At 37.2% G+C, this 27,103-nt stretch overlaps 2 protein-coding genes across 5 annotated transcripts; both read left to right on the top strand.

Moving 5' to 3' along the window:
* The first annotated feature begins 9,114 nt into the window (after positions 1–9,114).
* btg4 (B-cell translocation gene 4) lies at positions 9,115–16,915 on the top strand. Its single transcript, XM_075487104.1, has 4 exons — positions 9,115–9,287; positions 10,406–10,543; positions 12,120–12,381; positions 16,553–16,915. The coding sequence occupies exons 1-4, from the start codon at positions 9,115–9,117 to the stop codon at positions 16,757–16,759; spliced, it is 780 nt and encodes a 259-aa protein (XP_075343219.1). The 3' UTR covers positions 16,760–16,915.
* Positions 16,916–22,006: 5,091 nt separating this feature from the next.
* LOC142401848 (heterogeneous nuclear ribonucleoprotein A/B-like) lies at positions 22,007–26,835 on the top strand. 4 transcript variants are annotated; one of them, XM_075487312.1, is made up of 9 exons: positions 22,007–22,100; positions 23,372–23,603; positions 23,904–24,072; positions 24,180–24,338; positions 24,533–24,664; positions 24,768–24,834; positions 25,192–25,338; positions 25,713–25,804; positions 26,449–26,835. In XM_075487312.1, exons 2-8 carry the CDS (start codon positions 23,395–23,397, stop codon positions 25,781–25,783), a joined length of 954 nt encoding a protein of 317 aa, XP_075343427.1. In that variant the 5' UTR covers positions 22,007–22,100; positions 23,372–23,394; the 3' UTR covers positions 25,784–25,804; positions 26,449–26,835. The 4 variants fall into 4 exon arrangements, with proteins under 4 accessions (XP_075343427.1, XP_075343426.1, XP_075343424.1 ...); XM_075487311.1 differs by having other exon boundaries at positions 24,768–24,882; positions 25,713–25,794; XM_075487309.1 differs by having other exon boundaries at positions 24,768–24,882.
* Positions 26,836–27,103: the final 268 nt, after the last annotated feature.

The following is a 27,103-nucleotide window of genomic DNA, read 5'->3' as shown; positions in this document are numbered from 1 at the left end:
ATTCTGTAAATCTGGTTTTCATCAGCCTGCTTCTTGTGATTTTTATTTGAAAAAAACTAAATGAAAATCTTAACTTTTGTCAAAGCATTTGCCACTGTATGGTTTAGGACCAGAATGAACTCTGTCTACAGCACTGATACTCACTATTTATTTCACAAGAGCCACATTGGCAGCAAAATCGAGGGAAGAGCCACTTTTACCACAACATACTGAGTTTGCAAATATGCATTTCTACATATAAAACATCCCACAAAAAAAGAAACAACACAGCCAATACATTTTCAATTCAGACCACATTTACCTTAATACTGGGCTGAGGGAAGCTGGCGTGCATGTGCTCGACTTTCTTCATGTTGTATTTGTAGTTTGTTGTTGGAATCATAGTGAGACATTCAGGATGAGCATGGTTTCTGTGCTGGTTTTTGTTCTTTTTTTAATTAAAAACCGATCCATGGTGCCTGCATCTCACGCTGGCTAAAGGAGCTAGCGTGCTCTGTGGTTTAAGCGGGCTGCGTTGCCAGATTTAACAGTGTGCCCCCTTTAGGAAACACCATTAAGCCTTAATTAATACTTAATAAAAATACTTAATACTACAAAAATGCAAACTTAATACAAATACCTTATACTGTGCAGTATTTGTTGTATGTTATTTGAAAAAATGTATTGTTATCATATTGTTATAAGCTACTATGCCAGTGCGAGCCGCGCAGTGAGCATCTCTGCTGTAGACAATGAGGAAGATGCAGCAGCATTCTCAGACAGCAGGTGCCAGATACAGACTGGGTTTGGACCACATACACAAACAATGATATCAAGAGGTATAAGAAGATCTCACAAACTAAGGTCCTTGGGAATTTCCATGCATGCTGCCATGTACATGTCTCTATTTCGTTCTGATCAATAAATTCCCCATAAGAGGCTGCAAAGGTGAGTCCGACAACAACTCTTTTCTCCACAACACTACATGACACTTGTTTTCATCTTCTTCGATCTGGAGCAGCCCTACAGTTTTTGTTTTTCCTTCTCACTGAGAAACAGTCGAGTCCATTTGCACAGTTGGAGAAATTGAGGATCTTTTTTAACTGCAATATGCTGAAATTGACAGATCACATTTAGCATATTTAGATAGATAGATAGATAGATAGATACTTTATTCATCCCAATTTGGGAAATTGTTGTGTTGCAACAGCGTACAGTATAAAAGATATGTAAACAATTAAAGGAAAAACAAGCAAATAGAGTAAACATCAGCTATAAACAAATCTACAGTATGAAGAGTAGGGTAAATAATAATAATATTAATAATAATAAACATCAGTAAACTAAATAAAAACAGATTTGTACATTTAACAATAAAGGTAAAAATGAATTTAACTGAGCAGACTGAACCAATAAGAAATATAGGGTATATGGATAATTTACATTATAATGTACTATGATGATATTTATGCAAATGTTATTAGTTGTTATTAGATTGTGCTATTAGGAGAAAGCTTTCAATACAGAAGAGTTGTGTTGGCTTAATGAGAGAGAACGCTGCTTCTTTCTTGGAGGGAGGACATTTAGATAGACCCGTTAGGTCCTTGGAGAGTTAGGCTTACTGCATACTACATACTGCATACTGCATACTACATACTGCATACTACATACTGCATACTGCATACTACATACTACATACTGCATACTACATACTTCATACTACATACTGCATACTGCATACTACATACTGCATACTACATACTGCATACTGCATACTGCATACTGCATACTACATACTACATACTGCATACTACATACTTCATACTACATACTGCATACTGCATACTACATACTGCATACTACATACTGCATACTGCATACTACATACTGCATACTGCATACTACATACTGCATACTACATACTGCATACTACATACTGCATACTACATACTACATACTGCATACTACATACTACATACTGCATACTACATACTGCATACTGCATACTACATACTGCATACTACATACTGCATACTGCATACTACATACTACATACTGCATACTACATACTGCATACTACATACTGCATACTGCATACTACATACTGCATACTACACACTGCATACTACATACTGCATACTACATACTGCATACTGCATACTGCATACTACATACTGCATACTACATACTGCATACTACATACTGCATACTACATACTACATACTGCATACTACATACTGCATACTACATACTGCATACTGCATACTGCATACTCCATACTGCATACTACATACTGCATACTGCATACTGCATACTACATACTACATACTGCATACTACATACTACATACTGCATACTACATACTGCATACTACATACTACATACTACATGCTACATGCTGCATACTGCATACTACATACTACATACTGCATACTGCATACTGCATACTACATACTACATACTGCATACTACATACTACATACTGCATACTACATACTACATACTGCATACTACATACTGCATACTGCATACTACATACTGCATACTGCATACTACATTCTACATACTACATACTGCATACTGCATACTACATACTACATACTGCATACTACATACTGCATACTGCATACTACATACTACATACTGCATACTACATACTACATACTGCATACTACATACTGCATACTACATACTACATACTGCATACTACATACTGCATACTACATACTGCATACTACATACTACATACTGCATACTACATACTACATACTGCATACTACATACTGCATACTGCATACTACATACTGCATACTACATACTGCATACTGCATACTACATACTACATACTGCATACTACATACTGCATACTACATACTGCATACTGCATACTACATACTGCATACTACATACTGCATACTACATACTACATACTGCATACTACATACTACATACTGCATACTACATACTACATACTGCATACTACATACTACATACTGCATACTACATACTGCATACTACATACTGCATATTACATACTACATACTGCATACTGCATACTACATACTGCATACTACATACTGCATACTACATACTGCATACTACATACTACATACTGCATACTACATACTACATACTACATACTACATACTGCATACTACATACTACATACTGCATACTACATACTGCATACTACATACTACATACTACATGCTACATGCTGCATACTGCATACTACATACTACATACTGCATACTGCATACTGCATACTACATACTACATACTGCATACTACATACTACATACTGCATACTACATACTACATACTGCATACTACATACTGCATACTGCATACTACATACTGCATACTGCATACTACATTCTACATACTACATACTGCATACTGCATACTACATACTACATACTGCATACTACATACTGCATACTGCATACTACATACTACATACTGCATACTACATACTACATACTGCATACTACATACTGCATACTACATACTACATACTGCATACTACATACTGCATACTACATACTGCATACTACATACTACATACTGCATACTACATACTACATACTGCATACTACATACTGCATACTGCATACTACATACTGCATACTACATACTGCATACTGCATACTACATACTACATACTGCATACTACATACTGCATACTACATACTGCATACTGCATACTACATACTGCATACTACATACTGCATACTACATACTACATACTGCATACTACATACTACATACTGCATACTACATACTACATACTGCATACTACATACTACATACTGCATACTACATACTGCATACTACATACTGCATATTACATACTACATACTGCATACTGCATACTACATACTGCATACTACATACTGCATACTACATACTGCATACTACATACTACATACTGCATACTACATACTACATACTGCATACTACATACTGCATACTGCATACTACATACTGCATACTACATACTGCATACTGCATACTACATACTGCATACTGCATACTACATACTGCATACTACATACTGCATACTGCATACTACATACTGCATACTACACACTGCATACTACATACTGCATACTACATACTGCATACTGCATACTGCATACTACATACTGCATACTACATACTGCATACTACATACTGCATACTACATACTACATACTGCATACTACATACTGCATACTACATACTGCATACTGCATACTGCATACTCCATACTGCATACTACATACTGCATATTGCATACTGCATACTACATACTACATACTGCATACTACATACTACATACTGCATACTACATACTGCATACTACATACTACATACTACATGCTACATGCTGCATACTGCATACTACATACTACATACTGCATACTGCATACTGCATACTACATACTACATACTGCATACTACATACTACATACTGCATACTACATACTACATACTGCATACTACATACTGCATACTGCATACTACATACTGCATACTGCATACTACATTCTACATACTACATACTGCATACTGCATACTACATACTACATACTGCATACTACATACTGCATACTGCATACTACATACTACATACTGCATACTACATACTACATACTGCATACTACATACTGCATACTACATACTACATACTGCATACTACATACTGCATACTGCATACTACATACTGCATACTGCATACTACATTCTACATACTACATACTGCATACTGCATACTACATACTACATACTGCATACTACATACTGCATACTGCATACTACATACTACATACTGCATACTACATACTACATACTGCATACTACATACTGCATACTACATACTACATACTGCATACTGCATACTACATACTACATACTGCATACTGCATACTACATACTACATACTGCATACTGCATACTACATACTGCATACTGCATACTACATACTGCATACTACATACTGCATACTGCATACTGCATACTGCATACTGCATACTGCATACTGCATACTGCATACTACATACTGCATACTGCATACTACATGCTACATGCTGCATACTACATACTGCATACTACATACTGCATACTGCATACTGCATACTACATACTGCATACTACATACTGCATGCTACATGCTACATACTACATACTGCATACTACATACTGCATACTGCATACTACATACTGCATACTGCATACTACATACTGCATACTACATACTGCATACTACATGCTACATACTAAATACTGCATACTGCATACTACATACTACATACTGCATACTGCATACTACATACTACATACTGCATACTACATACTGCATACTACATACTGCATACTGCATACTACATACTGCATGCTGCATACTACATACTACATACTGCATACTGCATACTACATACTGCATACTACATACTACATACTGCATACTACATACTGCATACTACATACTGCATACTGCATACTACATACTACATACTGCATACTGCATACTGCATACTACATACTACATACTGCATACTGCATACTGCATACTCCATACTGCATACTGCATACTGCATACTGCATACTACATACTACATACTGCATACTGCATACTACATACTACATACTGCATACTGCATACTGCATACTGCATACTACATACTACATACTACATACTGCATACTACATACTGCATACTGCATACTACATGCTACATGCTGCATACTGCATACTACATACTGCATACTACATACTACATACTGCATACTACATACTGCATACTACATACTACATGCTACATACTACATACTACATACTGCATACTGCATACTGCATACTACATACTGCATACTGCATACTGCATACTGCATACTGCATACTACATGCTACATACTAAATACTACATACTGCATACTACATACTACATACTGCATACTGCATACTACATACTACATACTGCATACTACATACTGCATACTGCATACTACATACTGCATACTGCATACTGCATACTACATACTACATACTGCATACTACATACTACATACTGCATACTACATACTACATACTGCATACTACATACTGCATACTACATACTACATACTGCATACTGCATACTACATACTGCATACTGCATACTGCATACTACATACTGCATACTGCATACTGCATACTGCATACTACATACTGCATACTGCATAGTGCATACTACATACTACATACTGCATACTACATACTACATACTACATACTGCATACTACATGCTACATACTACATACTACATACTGCATAATACATACTACATACTGCATACTACATACTGCATACTACATGCTACATACTACATACTACATACTTGCAAACTGCATACTACACACTACAAACTGCATACTCATCGATCAGACAGTATGCAGAGCGTTTACCCATAATGCATTTCGCTCCTGCCCAAGCCAAAATCAGCCGGCCTGAAGCTGATTTCGCTTAAGCTCTAAACTCTGTAAACTTTAGCAACATTTGAAACATTTTCAGGTGAGAAAGTAGTCGTTTAGATCCCCAACGTGTTGAAAACCTGACAAAATACCGGCTGTTTACAATTTTGTTCCCACGAATTCGGCGCTACTAAAGCTGGCCGCAGTGAGCTAACGCACTTCCGGTTATTTTCACAAAATAAAATACCCGTTGCCTTTTATCATAGGGAAAGCCATTACCATACAATTGGTGCTTTTGTTTTGAAAACAGGAAGTGAACCTACCCTCGTTGTAGCTAGCTTGAAACTGCCGTTTTGACAGGAAATGACGATCGGCCACGTCAAGTTACGTTGCATCTTGGGTAGTTTGAGTATGAGTAGTAACCTCATGATGCATACTCAACATTTCAGAGAATCTGGTATGCATCCGGGAACTTAAAAAAAGTTAAAGTTAGTATGAGTAGTAGGAGTAGTAGGAGAAGTATGCAGTTTCAAACACAGCCCAAGACAGGACATTGAATAATTTTACTTTTGCACGTGCAACACTGTGCTTTATATGTTTGGTTTGAGTTTCTTTTCTGATTTCATATATATTTGGATGATAACTTGATCATAATGATGAGCCTGTAATCTTTGTAGCCACTTACCAAACTGAAAGCCGATCGGTTTAGATGTTTGCTCAGCAATATAAAACTCTTAATGTGTGTCAGAGCTGGTGGTGTTGTCTTGCATTCCTTTTCTTTGCTTTTAAATCAGTTTTATAGTTTGATGTGAACAGGCCAATTGGTCTCATGAGCTGATTTGTACTCGGGTTGTACAAATGAGGTGAGAAGCAGGGTTTACGCCGGAAAGGTTTTCAGTCCATCAAAGAGACGCAGGCAGCCATGTAGCTCATTAGAAATGACTCATTTACCCAACATGCATACGTGGACAGTGGGAGGAAATCAGAGCACCTGCCAGAAACCCATGAAAGTATACCAAAAAAACACAAGCTCCAAAGCTGCTAACCATTACTCCACCGTGCCACCCTTACAGAAAACAGCTGTGTAAATTAACACCAGCCCCTCCAACAATAAGTAAAAATAAGTAAAAAAAACAACAAATAAAAGACGTTTTTTGCTTGAAATAAGCAAAAAAAATCTGCCAATGGAACCAGTGAAAATCGACTTGTTAAGATTTCTTCAAATAAAATGTGATATTTAGGACTTTTGAGATAAAAGTGATCTTGAAATTAACTTAAAAACCTCTTCAAATGAAAAAAAAGCTTGTTTCATGTGAAATATGACTCAAAATAAGATGTTTTCAAGACTTTTTCATTTAACAAGATATTCCAGATGTATTGTATTAAAACAAGTCCCTATATCTGGCTGAAATGGTGCTTGTTAGGCAGTTGTGTCTTATATCAAGTGTAATGAGATACTCAATGAGACAAATATACTTGGTAAGATTTAGATTTTTTCCAGTGTATATCAACGAGTTAAATCAACCACACAAAATAAATTAAAAAAAAAAACTGAATACAAATTTAGAACGTACTCCTTCTTCTGCTTTGTTGTCATTTGAATGAACTAACAGAACTTTTATAAAATGTACTTTGTGGTGCTTTAAGTGCGTGTGTAACTGTCTACTTATTATTACATCAACTTATTTCACATTTGCAACATTTCAGCACTGACAACATGCAGAAAAGGCTTCACTTTCTCTCTCTCTATTTTGTTTTTTTATTGGCGGTCGGCAAACAACTTAAAGAAGCATTACCGCCACCAACTGGTAAGGAGTGTGGATCACATGACAATTATATATACCTATATTTATATATACTTATTTATATATATACACCCTTATATCTACATATGCCTACACTTTTACATAGTCCCTACTCCCTACTCATATACACTCATTTATATGCTTTATATATACTAAATTCTATCATACAACCTACACTGTTTTAAATAATAAAAAATAACCTGATATCCTCTGTTTCCTGATTCTTTTTGCAATAAATCTACTATATCCAATTTCATTTTCATCCTACTAAGATTTCTAATTAAATTATTTCTCTGAGCCTGATAATTCATACAATATAAAATAACATGTTCAATTGTCTCATCTTCCCCACACTCACATTTCCCTGACTGATGTTTTCCTATCATATGTAGGTTTTTATTCAATCCATTATGTCCAATTCTAAGTCTTGTTATAATCGTCTCTTCTCTCCTACTTCTTTCTGATCTTCTCATTTTTCCTATTTTCCTTTGTATTTTATACAACCAACGTCCTTTTCTCTCTTCCAGGCTTCACTTTCTTGCTTGCTGAGGTCATTAAATGGACCAGATTCAGGTGTGCCAGGTTGTCACACAGCTGAGCTGTGAGTTTATTTAAAGCATGAGAAAGTTGGGAGGGAGGAATTTTTTTTTTAGTGATTGATCTGTGTGAGAGTCTTGGACTGAAAAAGCTGCAGCTTCACGTGCAAATTTAGATCCTTATCATGCAAAGCTGAGTTTCAGTAGAAAGTATGTTTGCTTGAGCTGTTTCAGTTTGTCTTGTTAGTTTTAGTTTTCTCCGTGTGTGTGTGTTTCTCTGAGAGTGTTTTATGCTCCGAGTTGTTTTTTAGCAGTGCAGGATCTAAGAGCTTAAAGTTGTTGGACAGACGGCGTGTAGCCATGAAAGAGGAAATTGCTGCCGCAGTGTTCTTTATGGCTCGGCTGGTGAAGAGATACGGCTGCCTGGATAAGGACAGCAGGGAGCGCTTTGCTGCCGCCCTGACTTCTGTTCTCTTTGAGAACTATAAGAACCACTGGCATTCAAGTGTGCCCACCAGAGGACAGGCCTACAGGTCAGTAATCCAGTTTTGGACCACAGAATTGGTTCCTTTTGCTCTTTTTTTTTTTTTTTTTTAATGTTAATACACTGTTGGCCCTCAATATCAACTAAATTGGCAGAGTTAATACAAAGGTGGAGAGGTCAATTTGACTAAATTGACTAAATATATTGATTCTGAATTTGTGATTTTTAACTCACAAATGTCTCCTTGTTCATTTTTGGTTTTAAACAAAAAAAGATAAAAAATGGGTTAGATTAACCTAATAGTCATGAACTTATTTGTGAAGATTAGATTATTTTGCTGATTTTTGTGATAAGTTTAATTGTAGTAATGAAAATATAAAGCTAGATTCCATCTTTTCAAATCGAGCAATCAAATCATTTGTCCTTTTTACAGAACCACTAGATGGTTACTAAATTAAAAGCTAATCATTTGATCTGTTGTGACCTGTAGGAGGAGATGATATCAGAGCTTTGATTAAACTTTTGTGAATTGACTCAGATTATCAACTTTGACATTGTTTTACAGTTAAGGCACTACAGGTGAATAGGGTAATATTTTAAAATAATAGATATCACCATGAAACTTCCTCAGTTGATTACTTATACAAGTATGGGAAAAAAAATGTATTACATGTTTTAGAAATGTGTATGTTTAACTATGCAAATGAGGCATTATCTCATTAAATTTGCATATATTTCCTGAAGATAGATCTGAACATATGATAAAGCCAGGTGCAAAATTCTTTTTTCATTTTGTTTACACACAAAATTAAAAGAAAGTACAGAGGGACTTCAGAATATCTGCTTTCATTTCCTAGGAAATCAAAATATACTGTCCATAGCCTAAAAAACATCAATTTTCGCCATATATTTTTATTATAATGTCACATAAATCAGGCCAGGAATGATTTATCAACAAATCCTTCTGTACATATCTTCAGAATACTGCTAAGTGTATAACTGGAAAGTTTGGTGTTAGTAGGTGCTCCATAGGCTGAGATATCGATACTGGAAAAATACGAAAAACTGATTTTGAGAAAACGGCGTTTAAAGATTTAAATAGGGGAATTCATTTTGGTAAATTTGGGCGAAAGTCTTTGATGTTTTGTGCTGCTGGTCATGTTTCAGATGTCTGCGGATGAACCGTGTTCAGCTGCAGGACCCGGTGCTGCGGCAGGCCTGCGAGCAGAGCGCAGCGCGGTACGAGGATCTGGGCCTGCCGCAGGAGCTGACCGTCTGGGTCGACCCCGGGGAAGTGTCCTGCAGGTTTGTTTAATTTGAGAGAACCAGATTGCGAGTTCAGAGCTGTGGAGGCTCTGCTTTTCCACAAAGAATCAAATTTATTTGTATAGCACATTTCATGTACAAACAATTCAAAGTGCTTTACATAAAATAAAAGCATTGCAGCAGGGAGTGGAAGAAGCATTAAAATACATAAAAGAATATAAAGAGAAACTAATTAAATCATTTAAATGAATTTAAAAACAAGCAACAGTCCAGATAAATTAAAAGATATTTCATGCATAGACACATGAGAACAGAAATGTTTTTAACCTGGATTTAAAAATGTCTCCATTTGGTGAAAGTTTAATCTCCACTGGCAGTTTGTTCCACTTGTTTGCAGCATAACAGCTAAATGCTGCTTCTCCATGTTTAGTCTGGACTCTGGACTGGACCAGCTGACCTGAGTCCTTGGATCTAAGAGCTCTGCTGGGTTTATATTCTCTGAACAGATCAGAGATGTATTTTGGGCCTAAACCATCCATCCATCTATGAATCTGAGCGAGTGGCCATGACTTGTGGAGTCCCCCAGGGGTCAATTCTTGGACCTCTTCTGTTTAACTTGTATATGCTCCCTTTGGGTCAGATATTGCAGAATTTTAACATCAAATATCACAGTTTATGCAGACGATACACAACTTTATGTGTCTCTGTCACCATGGCGACTGCAGCCCAGCAGACGTACTGTGTCAGTGTCTGGAGGAAGTAAACACCTCACAGATGTATTTTGGGCCTAAACCGTTCTGGGATTTGTAAACCATCAGCAGGCTTTTAAAATCTATTCTGTGACTGACTGGAAGCCAGAGTAAAGATTTTAAAGCTGCTGTGATGTGTTCAGATCTCTTAGTCCGGGTTAAAACTCCAGCAGCAGCGTTCTGGATGAGCTGCAGATGTTTAATGCTCTTTTTGGGAAGTCCAGTTAAAAGAGCGTTACAGTGATGGAGTCTGCTGGAGATGAATGCATGGATGAGTTTCTCCTGGTCTCTTTGGGAGAGGAAACCTTTAATTCTGTTGATGTTTCTGAGGTGGTAAAAAGCTGCCTTGGTGACAGCTTTGATGTGGCTGCTGAAAGTCAGATCTGAGTCTATCAACACTCCGAGGTTACCGACTCGGTCAGTGATTGTAAGGTCCCGAGTCTCAAGATATTTACCAACGCTGACCCTCTTCTCTTTGCTAGTAGAAGTTATTCTGGTCTCACAAGCAAATTAAGACAGAGGAAGCTGCTTTGTTATAGTTTTCTTATGATGAAAAACTTTATCTTTATCAGTTAAAGCCTCGTGTTTTTGTTTTATTCTTATTTTTGTTTTGTTTCTCATTCATCAATTTAATCTTTGTACCAAAACTTTTCACTACAAAAATCCTGCCAGTGATAGCCACATTCAGAATAACGGTGTCTAATTTGTACTATGTGTACATTTGATGGTAGTTGAATAGTTTAAACCTTCTGGGCCTGTGTGTTGCCTTGCAATCCCAAATGATTTAACATTAAAAACTTGCAAATGGCCTCAGAATGGTCACAAATGAAGCAAGTTAATGTGTTGCTTTGTTTCCGTCTCTGAAGGTATGGCGAACAAAGCGCTCCGTTCCGCGTCTCAACGGTGGGCAGCTGCCAGCGAGGAGACAGGGAATTTTCCCGCCGCATCCATGACGCCGTGGAGCGGGCCAGTCTTGACGTCCAATCGGGAAGCTCCTCTGATGAAGAATATGGAGACCAGAGCGTAAGCAGCAGCATCTCATCAGCTCGGTGCCCAACTGCAGCCCTTCCCACCAACCCTGAACCCAAAACCATCCCCACAGTCAGCAACCCCAACAGTATTTACCGGGTATGTGGAACACACACTGCAAAAAGTGAGATCTAAGTAAAAAGAAATATCTTAGATCAAAGGGACATATGCTTATTTTTTGTCCGATAAGATAGTTCTTCTCAGTAAGCAGTTTTTATGTTAGACTGTTTCACTTGTTTTAAGTGTTTCTGTCCTTATCTAAATAAGATATTACAGCTTGTTACTGAGATTTTTGAGATCAACAGTTTCCAAGCTGGTTTCAAGAAATATAAGGCCTTAGTGCATTCCACTATGTCAAGATTATGGCTCTAGCATTTACTTAATTCAAGAATATTTTTCAATATATTGAGAAAATAGGCCACGTGTATTTAATTAGAATCAAGAAAAATGTACTTGTTATTAGTTAAAATACACTAATTCTAAGGTATTTGTGGGTTAATTGAGATTAAATATTTTTACTTGTTTTGAAAAATCTTGACAAGCCACATTTTCTTGTTCCATTGGCAGATAATTTTGCTTTTTTTTTTAAAGCAAAATACACCTAATTTTTGTACATTTTTTTTTTTTTCCCTTGTTTTTGAAAGCTGGCTTTTTGCAGTGCATGAAACTATGGCTGCAGCTTAAAGGGACAGCTGTTTTTTTTGTTTGTTGTTTTTTTTTCTCCTCAAGCCATAAGAACCTGGACCCATATCTACTTAAATGAAAATTAAGGGAGTCATAACACAGACTAAATAGACCTTTCTGACATTTTTTTCAAAATACCCCCCCCCCCACTGTCAGATCTGTAATGTGACATATAAGTAGGGATGGGAATTGACAAGATTTTTACGATTCCAATTCCATTTTGTACTTCAGTTAAGAGCTTTAAAGTCATCACAGAATGTAAAGCATTTCTTGTAGAATTAAAGGAAAATGGGTGGAAGAGGTAGGTCTTTTGCTCCTGGTGTGGGGGAAGACATTGGCAAGGCTGTACTCAGGTGTATGCTTATACCCAGTAAGACAGAAGCCTGCTGGGGAAGGTATAAGGCAGCTTAATGCAGAGTGTCCCCTTGAGTTGAGGATATTGAGAAAACATGGTAAATTTATGTGCTCTTTCCAGGCTTTGATTGGCCCAATCCTTGAAGCATCCATTCCATTATGTACACTTCTACAATTATTCTGGGTACATTAAAGCTGGAGCCAGAAGAATGAATGGGATGTTTTCCACTGAACCATCCAAAATATGCGCTCAGATGGGAATTTGAAGAGATTTTTACGATTCCAATTTTCGATTCTGCGTAATGATTCGGTTCTTTGTCGGTTCCCTTATCGATTCTCATTTGGAGAAAAAGGACAACAAACCGGTCGATTAGCATCAACTTTGTTTAGTTTAGAAGTAACACGAGTCATGACCTTACAAACCCAACAACGGTGAGGTCCACATTGGTCTATCCTGGCCTGGGTAATTGAACTCTTCCTGCTCTGGTGAAAGGAGAAGCTGGAGGTAGAGGTGAACTGGGGGTAGTACCACCAGCCTCTGGCTCTGAGCCAGTCAGGCTCTGTCTCTCATGATTTCATCTAAATGTAATGCCTGAGAAGGCATTCATTTAACCTTAACCGTTACTAACAGCAGCTTTTACAATCAGGCAAATGGTGCTAACATGATAGGCAGTGTTTGTTAGTTAGTTACCTGCAGTGTTAGCCGAGGACATGCTAACGTTGCTAACGTTGCTAACGTTGCTAGGTTCAGATTCACCGACGTTAATCATTCATTCATAGTTATTGCATGTTGGTAGTATTTCCTCCCTTTGGTGAAATATTCACTTTGCAAGTTGCCCTGTTGTCTTTTTTAGGGATGTGTAACCAAACTTTCGAGCGTTTGTACCGCTTGGGCGCCATGTTTACTGTTGGCTGCTGGCTGCACTGGACTCACCACGCAACGTTGCGTGGTGACGTCATTCACGCCCACTGGAATCGATAAGGGAATCGTTTGCAAAATCGCCAAAACGATTTCAAGGAATTGAAACACTGGGAACAGGTTCTCAACAAGAACCGGTTTTCCATTCCCATTCCTACAAATGTCACATTGGGCGTTAAGAACCTGGATAATTTCTCCATCAAGGAAAATTATGGGGGACATAAAACAGACTATATAGAACACATTTCTGACATTTTTCTCAAAATAACACTCCCTAGTGTCAAAGATGTGTCAATGGGTGTTAAATGGTCTAAATCAGGGATGTCCAAAGTCGATCCTCGAGGGTCCTGCAGGTTTTAGATGTTGCCCTGCTTCAACACACCTGATTCAGATCAAGACATCATTAGCAGGCTTGTACAGAACTGAACAATCTGTTGAGAGATCCTTTTAATCTGAATCAGGTGTGTTGAAGCAGGGCAACACCTAAAACCTGCAGCACAGCGGCCCTCGAGGTCTAAATGGTTTGAATCTTTCCTTTAGCAACTGAAAACAAACTATTTAAATTTAGCTAGCGCTGCCCGTAGTGGTAACCTGGCACACAGACATCTTGAAAATGTTATTATGGGAAGACTAAATCACATGACCTGTCACATGACCCACCAGCATGTTAAGTATGGGTCACTCTGGCAATTCATGAGTTGAAATCAAGGATAAAGTTTTTCATGGAATTTTCCAGAACATTTAAAGGGCGTTTGACAATTTTGATAATTGCTTGGAGGTAGAAACAATCTAAAAAAAACCTAAAACTTTCAGTTTGTGGAAATCTTTGTTCACTTAGTGTTTTTTTTTTTTCGCCCTTGTTTTGTATGTGAATAATGGATGAACATCCCTTTTGCAAACAAGTTGACTGAAACAACATTTTTTAAATTGCATTACATATGAGATGAATAACTGTTTCTGTCTATAAATAACAGACATGACCAATACTGTCATGAGAGAATAATCATTTCTGAAGATTCTTGTACCAACTACAGTTTTACAGCCATGCTTAATGTAGCCTTAAAAGTTGGGCTCGTAAGTTATTAGCTCCAAAATTAAAGCATAAAAGCAAATTTCACATCTTCCTGCTGTAGCACAAGCTTTTCTGTCCCAATATAAAACTTTATTTAAAGTGCTGAACTGAGCTGTGGTGTGCCTTGGGTCAGTTCTTCTGTTTTTTTTCTATTTCTAACTTCCTTATAGAAAACCATAATGTACATCTCCATTTTCACATCTATTCAATTAACTTTTATTTATATAGCGCCAAATACAACAAATGTCATCTCAAGTCACTTGGATAATAAAGTCCAATTCAAGCCAATTGGAATTCAATTAATTGTAATCATAATTATCTGGTGTCTTGTGAACCTCCATCTGGCCAAACTTGCTTTATTCCTTCTTAAGCACTTTTGTAATCTTCTGGAAAAGCACTTTACGGATTATAGTTATCATACAATATGTTTGTGTAGGAGTAAAATTTAATTAAATTATTATTGATTTATTTTTTTTTTGTCAAATGAGCAGAAATTTAAAAGCTTCGTGTCAAGACGGTAGGCTAAATTATTGATGTAAGGCCAAATGCTACAAATCTTTTATTTTTTTATTTTTATTTTTTTATGAATGGTCAAATCACTACAGCCTCTACAGTGCAGCTATAGCAAGGCTTCATGTTGTATGCTTTCTTTTAATTAATTTGTTTCTAGCGCTTTCTAATTTTTGTTTTGGGGGAGGAAAAAAAAACAGAAACTCATCCATAGACTCAGATGTGCTTTATGAGTATGTGTGAGTTAATGTTTTACAGTCAACTCAGACAATGTTTAAATCCAGGCTGAAAACAGTTCTATTTAGCTGTGCATATGACACCTGAAAGTATTTCATCTGCATGCTTCACTTTTAAATTAATTAATTATCAATTATTAATTAATTAATTGATTATTATTAAATAATCATTGTAAATATTTAAAAAACTGTTGAGCTACTTGATGAATTTGAATTTCCCCCATTGGGGATAAATAAAGTATTTTTTTTTATTCTATTCTAATTAATGATTATTTTAATGGGTTTTTAATTTTTATTTATTTAATTTTTTTAATTTTTAATGATTTTATTGCCTTCTTGTGATTTTATGTAGCTGTGAAGCACTTTGAATTGCCTTGTGTACAAATTGTGCACTATAAAATTGCCTTGCCTATTTACCATTCCAAAAAAAAAAAAAGTGTGGAAAATGTGTGGAATCAAATATTTTAGTAAATTAAATTGTGCTCTTGTCAACAGTTCAGCGAATTTTTTCCAGGAGCACCTCAGACCTGGCTGAGGGAGAAGAGGACGGGCTATCCTGGGGAAGCTTTCCAGCCCCACGCACCTCCTGCTGGTGGTCCGCAGTTTTCCAACCAGAAAAGCTTAAAATCCTACCGAGCCACGTTCACCTTCACCGGGCCTCGTGTCGACAAGTACCACTGGATCAGCAAATCCCGATCTTAAAGTAAGCGAAATGCTGAACCAGAAGCCGCGAAAGCAAAAATAAAGATGGTGAACTTTATTTCAGGACAGTTTGTATATCTAAAGGATGAGTTTCTTTGTTCATGGATTAAAGTGACAATGATTTAAAGTTGTGCTGTTAAGCATGTTTTAAATGTATTCAGGTTTTTTTTGCTTTGTTTTTTTTTAAACGTAATAATTCCCTTTTCTACATGTTTTTAAACTAAAATAAAATCGAGTATGAATAAAGTAAGATTGAACTGTCATTGAAAAGAAATAAATGTATCCATCTCCACTGGTTGTTAAGATTCTTATTTCATGTTTTGTTATGTCTTATGTCATGTTCTTTTAACACATTTTGTGCCCGTTTTCCACCTAAAAGATGCAACAGAATTCACTCTTATAATGCACAGACCTGCAACAATGCCAATGATGCATGTTCTTCCTCATCAGCTTAGAACATACGACTCATTTCCCATAGAACTGATGGATATAAATGCTTGATAAAGATGATCAATATAACATAGTGGATCCATATTAATTGAAACGTACTGAAAAAAGTGACCTTTTTGGTGAAGTAAACTCTATTAGAGTAATAATCTATACCTTGTATGTTTAAGATTCAGTAAGAACTAGAGCTTCTTAAAGGGGCACTAGGTAGCATTTTCACCTAAAATTATAGCCTTCAGGAGTTTAACAAAGGTTAAACAAGTCAATGGTAAGCGAATGAAGCCGGTCTCGCTCCCAACAGGGGTCTGTATGCTGAAAATCCCATATGTAACTTCGGCAGGAGCGACCCGCTTCTGAAGTCTCGTGATGCGCGAGAAGAGTCGTTTGTGTTTACGGCACTTAGCTAGGTACTGTATGCTAGCTGTAGCTGTAGCTATGTGTTCGCTTGCATTGAAGAGCCAACACCAAGCGTTTCGTATTCTGCCTTTCACAGACTGAATATGAAACGTTCGATGTTGGCACTTCCCATCTTTGTGAAATTTCTCCAAGCGTGATCTTGTTCATCTACCATAGTGATCTGCGTTTTAGATCGTGAAGAGACAGGTGATGATGGTGCTCTAATTCCTCCTGAGTTCAAGACGTAGCCTAGCTTCAGAAATACACGGACTGACCTGATTAGAATAAGAATAGCGTTTTGATCCGAACAAGAATTGCTATCTACACATGAAAATGGATTCAACAGGATTATAGCATATTATCTTGAGTTCTCTCTTCAGAAAATCTCTGATTATAGTATCTTACGTGGGCAGTCTACACTTGTGAATCAGATGACCTAACTGCACTGACTAAATAACACAACGGCAGCATTCGCCACGATGGTTAGTTAGTGGGTGTGTACAGGTGGGCATTTTTACGACAGTGTGTAATTTCAGGTTGACCAATAGAGATCGCTATACTGCCGCTAAACTACCTTGTATCCCTTTAAGTAAAATTAAACATTTTATTAACGTAATACATGAATTATGGGGTAAGAGTATGTTTTACTTAGGTTTCCTCATACAATTTAAATGTTTAATAGTTGTATGTACATAAACCTAGAAATACTACATAAACTTTACTCTGAAAGTGTATTGGTAAAATCTACTAAGTTACTTCATAACAGCAAATACTACAGATGTCAGGTTCTGGAGGCTTGGTTGTGTTTGGCTGCTGCTTACAGCTCTGTTCCAGGAGGTGGCGTCTGGCTTCAGGAGGCACCAGCAACAGGTGCAACCTGTTATCCACTCATCAGGAGAGGCTTAAAGGAACCACCTTGTCTGCAGTTCCTCGTCGGAGTGTTCACATGTATGGTACGTTTGTTACCACCCCGACCAAGTCTATGCTCAAATCTTGCTCATGTATCTTGTCCTGTTTTTGACACCAGGTGTTTCTAGAACTTCTCGCTTTTGGATCAAGCCTAGGAACTCAGTTGAGAGTATTACCCCCATCCACGAAACCTTCTGCCAACCCTCTGGAGAGCTTATCTGACCAAACGCTGTTCACCCTCCAACGCATCCCATCTCCGGATTCTCCAAGAACCTCACTACTCCTCCCTGGCGGATTTCGTTCACTCAACAGTTAGCCGTCATCCACTTCACCTTCAGTATCCTTAAACAACTCTCTGCTAATTTCCTCCTCTTGTACAGTGCTCATCCAGTTCCAGGATCTTCAGTTGCCGACCATCCAGTCTTATTTGCAATAAACGTTTATTATTTATATCGGTCTTGTGTGTGTGTTCTGCATTTGGGCTAAGCCATGACAACAGATATATAAAAGTTTGAGTAAAATGATGTTCCTGCCTATGAAAAACAAGTAGACTTTACTTCATTTGTTTAATTAAATATAACTTAAAACTTAGATGTAATTAAGTAAATGTTACTTAATATCTTCAAAACTGTTGTGTTTTATGGTAAGTAAAATTTACTTGATATTGCAGCATTAAATATTACTTAAATCATAGTGCAAATACTTACAAAGGGTTTTTTAAGTAAATCTTATGAGTTGTTAGAATCTACACTGAAAAAAAAACATCTTTTTTTTAGTTTCTTTTGTAGCCTTTAGATGAGACCTTTTTTTTTTTTGATTAGGTTTTCTCAAAGCAGAGAAAGCTTTGCTAAACTGATCTTTCTTCATAACGTGCTTCGGGTGGATGAATGGAGTAGACTTTCTCCAAATAACGCAGGATCCAAATCCTTTGTATCTGCCTGTTAGAATATATGAAGCAAGTGCAATTGGGTGGTCTCGTATTGTTGGCTGGATGTTCATGAATTAAACCACCGAAAGAGAGGTGACCAAACGCTCACTGTGGATGATTAAACACTCAAACCTGACTCACCACTGTGTTGCTGGGATATACATTTAAGTAAACTGCCAATTGTATTTCTTACTCAGCCATCTTGTGCATGCTACAGACTGTTCATGCGCCCTCTTCCACCTTTTTCTTTTTATTTCTATTTTTGCGTTACATCAACATTATCATATCACATATATGAAAAAACAGATTTTGGATATTTGTGAATCTTACACATCTGCACCCCTGTGCATCTAAAATTTTATTATATCCCCACTAGATATCGTGGTGGTTGACACACTTTAGAAATCGTGATATATGTAGCAATACCAACTTATTGTTTCATTTACCCTGGTTAGGGTTGGGATATATTAAAAATTATAACTGGATTAGAACTCAGTGATACTTTATTAATTTCAAAATGGGAAGGGTTTTGTTTTCCAGTCCCGTCCCCATGACAGTTAAACTGTTAATATTGTAGACAATAGAAAGTGTAGACTGTGTGATCAATATTTAAGAGTTTGACCAATACTGGATGTTTGCTTTTGATTCAAATTCACTTTCTCTATGTAGTTTATATTGTCTGACTCTGTACTGCTTTAATCCTTAAATATCCTACAGCTGCCTTTCATACTATACACCATTAAATTCTCAATGATTGTCTCATAAAATTCCATTAAGAATTAACTAATTGCTCTTAAAGTAAAATGTAAATGTAAGGGTAAATGAGGTTCAGATCTGGCTATCAAACACATTTCTTCAAGTAGTACAACTAAATCTAAATATATCTCCATTAGCAAAGACAGTAAGCATTAGCATATGTTTTTCAAAGCCTGGTTTACTCTGCTAATATCAACTCCAGTTGTAGAAAGTTTGCCCTCACTTTTAGCCCTGTTTTCTGTGTATTGAAGCCAGTCAAACAGTTTTTGCCACTCAGAGGGCACAACTGAAAACAATCACACATTTACATACGCTGTATGTACCACAGACTCACAGAGCATTGTAGAAGATTGAATTTTATAGACAAAGTTTATTATGATAAACATGCACTTTTTGTAATGGCTTAACTACTGGATATCTTTATAAGTGTCTGAATTTTCCAAAACAGTCAACACAATAACAAAGATTAGGTTTCCGAGCTTAATCTCTTCTCTTGTTTCGTGCTGTAGTTGTAGTCTTGCATTGATTGCAAAGCTGCAAACTGAGTTATGAATCCCACAGACAGGGGAGTAGCATGAAAAACTGGGCCCTATGTAGAAATCATCTTGGTGGGCCCCCATGCTGACCTGATAGTACTTATGCATATTTTTCCCATGGTATAGCACAAAGATGATCTTAGTTTAACCTATACATTGAAGAGATCAGGTTAAAGAGAAGGAGATTATTAAACTTTCATCAAATGGAGACATTTTTAAATCCAGGTTAAAAAAAATTCTGTTCTCATGTGTCTATGCATGAAATCTGCACGATATCTTTGAACTTATCTGGACTGTTGCTTGTTTTTAAATTCATTTAAATGATTTTATTAGTTTCTCTTTATATTCTTTTATGTATTTTAATGCTTCTTCCACTCCCTGCTGCAATGCTTTTATTTTATGTGAAGCACTTTGAATTGTTTGTACATGAAATGTGCTATATAAATAAATTTGATTTGATTTTTAAAAAAAAGCATAGTAAAAGTCAAATGGCTGCTCACTCATCTTTATTTATATTTGCAGAAAAGGAGAATAATTGTGTTCGGACAAAACATTACAGTTTTGGGGGGTTTTAGGGAAAGACTTTCTCCTCTGGCTGTCTGGCTGCACTCAACATTTGCATAACTCGGTTATGGTATGTATGGACTAACGCATTTTGCACAGTTTTAGAGGGGTGACAGGGCCCTCAAAGAACAGCCATCGTTATTGTTAATTCGAATTTCAGTCTTGCAACCACTTCATTCAGACAGATTGTCTTTCATTATATTAATCAATTAGAAATTTAACAAAATGAAACACAATAAAAAACCTTTTCTGGGTAAACAGCACCGTTTACCCTCCCTAGTCCGACGCACTGCCCACAGTAACAGTGGATAATATACCTCAATACACAACTCTTTAACTAAAAATAAATAAGAAACTATTTACATTCGTTTTCCTTCTGCAAATTGTAGAAACATCTTGATGTCATATCTGACTAAACTACGAACATGGCGGCTCTGTTATTGAAAAGGAAGTGAAATGCAAATCCAACAGTAAACAACATGTTTCCCTTTTTCACGCAACGGCTTCAGATATGCCTTTGTGTACACCGAACATCATTGTTGAAAGCATTGAAAAAGACAGGAAGGAGGAAGAACATATGGCCGCTGAATTTGACTTTTGTTACAAGCTTATGCTCAGTCAGCCAATAACAGACGGTTTTTAATTTAAAAAACAGACCGCGCCGTCCAATCAGCGACGACCTCTTTACCACGTCACCCAGCGCTATGCACATCCGGTCGTATATATATTGCCACGAGTTAGCGGCGAATTTGGAGAGTGTCCATTTTGAGCAGCGACTCGGCGTCCCCCGGTTTATTCACTTTAAGTAAGCACACGGTTTTTATTGTCATTGGGGGGGCATCGCTATTTACATAGGAGAATGTTTGTCTTCTTTATATAAATACCCATTTTTTCCTCAGTTTTTTGCTTGCGAGTTAGCCTTTATCTGCGTGGTGCCCTTACGTTAGTTGCAAATATAGCTAGCTAGCTTAGCTAGCTGGTAGCACATTAGCTCAGAGGAGCTAATGTGCGTCAAGGCGGTTTTTACGCTGAATGAATATCTTATCCCCCACATTATCACATTACTGAACAGTAAACCACTGTGGTAACTCTGTTAGTAGTGTAATTGTGTTCTCCTTTTTGATTTAACGGTGTTTTTTGCTTTATTTGTTTTTGTCTGGCTGCCTGGTTGCTATTGTGGCCTTAGTAGAGCAAAGCGCGGTCTGCTTGAACACTTAACATGGAGACCCACGCCGGTTTATATCTTTGTGTTAGCTAGCAGCTCCTCCAAAAAATAATCAACTTTTGGGACAATATATATTACATTCTGTTGCACCAGATTATTGCTCAAGTGACATAACTGATGTGAAATGAAGTTGTACATTTTGTTCTTTGAAAATATTATGAAAAAAAAAAAGTGGTTCAAATGGGGGATGAAATCGTTTAAGCCCAGCATGGCAACAGAAATGTGGACTTCCAAGATGACATTCAGCTGTATATGAGTGTGATTTAAGCAAAACAACTAAAGATCGTCTGAAATTGTTCATATGGATATATTTCTTTTTTTTTAAATTTGCCAGGGCCTCAGACCTTCTGGGACCACTAGAGATAATTGCTGCATAATTTGATTATTTGCACTCTTCAAAGGCAACAACATTGTCGTCTTTCACAGGTGCCATGCTATTTAAGTATTAATAAATATTTTTGTGAATTTTTTTCCTTAACTTTTTGTTAAAGCTTACATTGAAAAGGGGCTAACGTCTCTTCCTTTGTTGAAGTTAATTTGGTGTATTTCAGTGTATGCCGCCTTGCCCAATTAAATAAAATAACTGGTAAATTTGTACCTTTTCCCATATCATTTTTAAGTTTAACTACTAAATTTAACACTGGTTCAGAGTAAACAAAAGATTCACCGTATTAAAATTGAACATAACTCTGTTGTACCATGATGATATTTCATTTAACTCCTTAGGAATGATGTATAGAAGTTGGGTGACTAGTTGCAAACAGTCCAGCTCCTCCTGTAACTTTTATTTTCACACTCAAAATGCAACTTGTTTTACTGGTTAATCAAAGATTGCCTTGTATCGTTTTTAGTCTTTTAAAGAGACGCAGTCAGAATGGCAGACACTGAGAATCAGCTCATGGAGACGTCGGAGCAGAACGGCAACGAGGGAGAGGAGGACCAGAATGGAGCTGAGCAGGAGCTGATGGGTGGGGATGAAGGCCAGGACGAAGGCCAGGATGAAGGCGAAGGTCAGGATGAAGGCCAGGACAATGGCACAGATGGAGGGAAGATTGATGCCAGCAAAGGAGAAGAAGATGCTGGGTGAGTTGTATGAAAAGTGATTGGAACACCTGAGTACAGACATGTTTTGCATATAAAACACATTGATAAATGATAAATTTATATTGCTCTTCGCATCCTGTAAAAACCCAAACCTTTTTCTTTAGAACTGCTTAACGGATGCTAGTTTATTTTTGTCTTTCCTTTTTTGTCCATTAACTGGTTTATAATTTAGTGCTGATCTACTTGTGGGGTTACGTTGGGCTTTTTTTTTGCAGAAAACTAACTTCTAACTTTGTTCTGCACCAACCTAAACTGCTTGGTCTCCTCCTCTGTTGGCAGTAAAATGTTTGTTGGCGGTCTCAGTTGGGACACGAGTAAAAAGGACCTGAAGGATTACTTCAGCAAGTTCGGTGAGGTGTCAGACTGCACCATCAAGATGGACTCCAACACCGGCAGATCCCGAGGCTTTGGCTTTGTGCTTTTTAAAGACTCCTCAAGCGTGGACAAGGTGAGCCACTTCTACAGCCAGTAACCAGTGACGGACATTAGATCTGTCGCTGGTTATTGCCGTGATGTAGATGTATGGATTTTTGCTGACTGCGTTTTTGTCTGCAGGTGCTAGAGCAGAAGGAACACAGACTTGACGGACGTCAGATCGACCCCAAGAGAGCGATGGCAATGAAAAAGGAGCCCGTCAAGAAGATCTTTGTTGGGGGTTTGAATCCCGAGGCAACTGAGGAAGCAATCAGGGAATATTTTGGCGCCTTTGGAGAGGCAAGTTCTGAACAATCTGCCTAAATGGAAACATTGATTATAAAAGAGCTGCAGGAAGAACACAGTAGTGTTTTTTCTTTTTTAATACATCACAATATGTAGTTCCTGTGTTCTTTGTGGTTTATGGTACTCCAGTAATATCTGCTGAAAGTACTTAGTCACACATTTTGTATTATTAATCCCCTTTCTTCCAGATTGAAACCATTGAGCTCCCCATCGATCCTAAATCAAAGAAAAGGAGGGGGTTCATTTTCATCACGTATAAAGACGAGGCCAGTGTAAAGCAGTGTCTGGAGAAGAAATACCACACCATCCAGGGAGGCAGGGTATGTATACCTGCTCATATTAACCAAAGAAGAAAGAGTTGGTGCTTCCTGTCTCTTCTTAGCACACAAACAAATAAATAATTGTAATTTTTTTTGTCCTCAGTGTGAGCTGAAGATCGCTCAGCCCAAAGAGGTGTACCAGCAGCAGCAGTACGGAGCAGGACGTGGAGGTGGCTATGGGGCCCGGGGTGGTGGTGGTGGTGGAAGGGGCCGTGGAGGTAACAACATTCTGTCGTCTTTTCACCTGGTCAATAATTATTTTTCAGATGTCGGCCGTTTTTAGAAATAAAATGCAAATCCAGTGTTTTTCCTCATCTGAAAATGAGCCAGCAGAACAGTTTCCAGCTCATAGTTCCCTACCAATGAATTGGCCCCATCTGGTGTTAAGCATGATGCTGTGGGCTTCATCAAAACATTTGGTCCAGGATTTAAAAAAAAAAAAAGACTTAGAATGTTGTCACGTTTTAATTCCAAGCCTTTTTTTTTTTTTTAATTGTTTTACTGAAATGGTTATGTGCACGTCTCAGGTCAGACCCCAGGCTGGAACCAGGGCTACGGAAACTACTGGAACCAGGGCTATGGTAACCAAGGTTATGGCTATGGTGGATACAGCGGCTATGGCAACTATGACTACTCTTCTGGTTACTATGGATACGGTCCTGGATATGATTACAGTAAGATCTGTTCGATGTTTTGATGAGAAATGCTGCAGAAAGTGTTAAAATATGTAGCCATTTCAGCTTTAATGGACAGGTAGAGCAGTTTAACGTGTCCATTTTACCAGTATTTGCACCTCAACATTTGCTTTGTTCTAAAACTCAAAGTGGACTTTTTGGCAAAATATTTCAAATGCTATTGTCACTGTACCACTAAAACTAATCATTACTGTTTTAATTGAATAAAATGCTTAAGTTAGTTATTGAATACAGTGCTGATTTCTCTATAGAAGTTGACTATTTAAAAAAAAAAAATGAGCATATTGCATGTCAAAGTGTCTGAATGTGAGATGTATGCCTTCTGACCTGCTTGTTCCATATCTTCCCCGCAGACCAGGGCAACGCCAGCTATGGGAAAACCCCAAGACGGGGGGCACACCAGACTAGCTACAAGCCATACTGATGATCACTGAGGTAGTGTAAGGTACGCAGGGGCTTAAACTCTAAAGGCTTTGTGACCATGGATTTTTCAGAATACAGTTTATTATATTTACCTCCAAGAGAAGCTATGGTTTTATATTATTTTTCTGCGTTTCCAGGTATGAATGAACTATATATAAAATCAGGGTTGTTGGTTTTTATAGAAACTTTTTTTTGAACAATCTGTTGAGTTTTACACAATAAACAATAGAGTTCCATACAATAATGATTACAGTGTATTTATTTATTTTCTTTAGATTTGCAGATATAGATTCAATGTGTCACAAAACAGATATCCACCCCCCCACCCCTATCCCTCTGGCACCTAGCCCCAGCAGATAGATATATTTAGATAGAAAGCAAACAAATAAATGTGTGAGAGTAAATATAGTAATATCAGTAAGACAAAATGTATATACACCGGTCTATATAGATGAATAAGATCAATATAAAATGACAAATATTTGAATTGGCAGATAATAATACAAAATGTATATAAATCAATTACAAATAAAGAAAAATAGTAATAAACAAATGATATTTATAGAAAGTTTTAAACCTTAGGGATGCTGAAAAAGCCTCGGGCAAGACGGTGAACATTGTAATTAATAGTTGGCGTTTAAACCCTGAAACTGTTTTTGTCCTCAGGACTTGGTGATCGAGGGAGACCGATGGCTGGCTGGACACACTGGGCCATACTAGACCTCTTTTATGACAGACGACCATTTGTACAGACAACATCCTAAATATAACTTTTTCCATGTTTTGTTTATTTTCCCCATATTTTCTTTTTTTTTTTTCTTTTAAAAAATATCCTATGATTTTTAGGTTTTATTTTCCCCTCGTCTTTACTTTTTTCTTTTTATTTCCCCCCTCCACATTTCCTCTGGAAGTGTAATTTTTACTGTACTTTTTGGTACCTGTTTTGATTCTAATGTATTGTAAGGGTTGTATTTTACATGTGTGCTGGCTTTACAGGTTGAAAATCGTGGCGCTGTAAAGGAGCTTTTTTGACAAATAAACAGTTTTCAGTAACTTCTGTTCTGATGCTTCTAGGTTTCTGGGTAGAATTAAACTGTCAAATTTCTTTTCTTTTTTCTTCCTCTACCCACCATCCTTGTGTGTAGGACCGCAAGCTACTTTCTGGCAAATTTAAAAAAAAACCTGAAAATGAATGTGTGGGTGTGGTCTATATTAACCACTTTATTTTTTCTTTCTCCTCTCCTGCCAGGCAGGCTTAATTTTGCCAGTATGGTCTGCTTAGCCACTGTTTGGCTTTTTTTAAGTATTTGTTTACTTAGAA

This window comes from Odontesthes bonariensis, chromosome 16 (genome assembly GCF_027942865.1).
Source record: "Odontesthes bonariensis isolate fOdoBon6 chromosome 16, fOdoBon6.hap1, whole genome shotgun sequence".
In the NCBI taxonomy this organism is placed as follows: domain Eukaryota; kingdom Metazoa; phylum Chordata; class Actinopteri; order Atheriniformes; family Atherinopsidae; genus Odontesthes; species Odontesthes bonariensis.
Note: the sequence above shows the minus strand (reverse complement) of the source record. Positions and strands in the feature narration are given on the sequence as shown.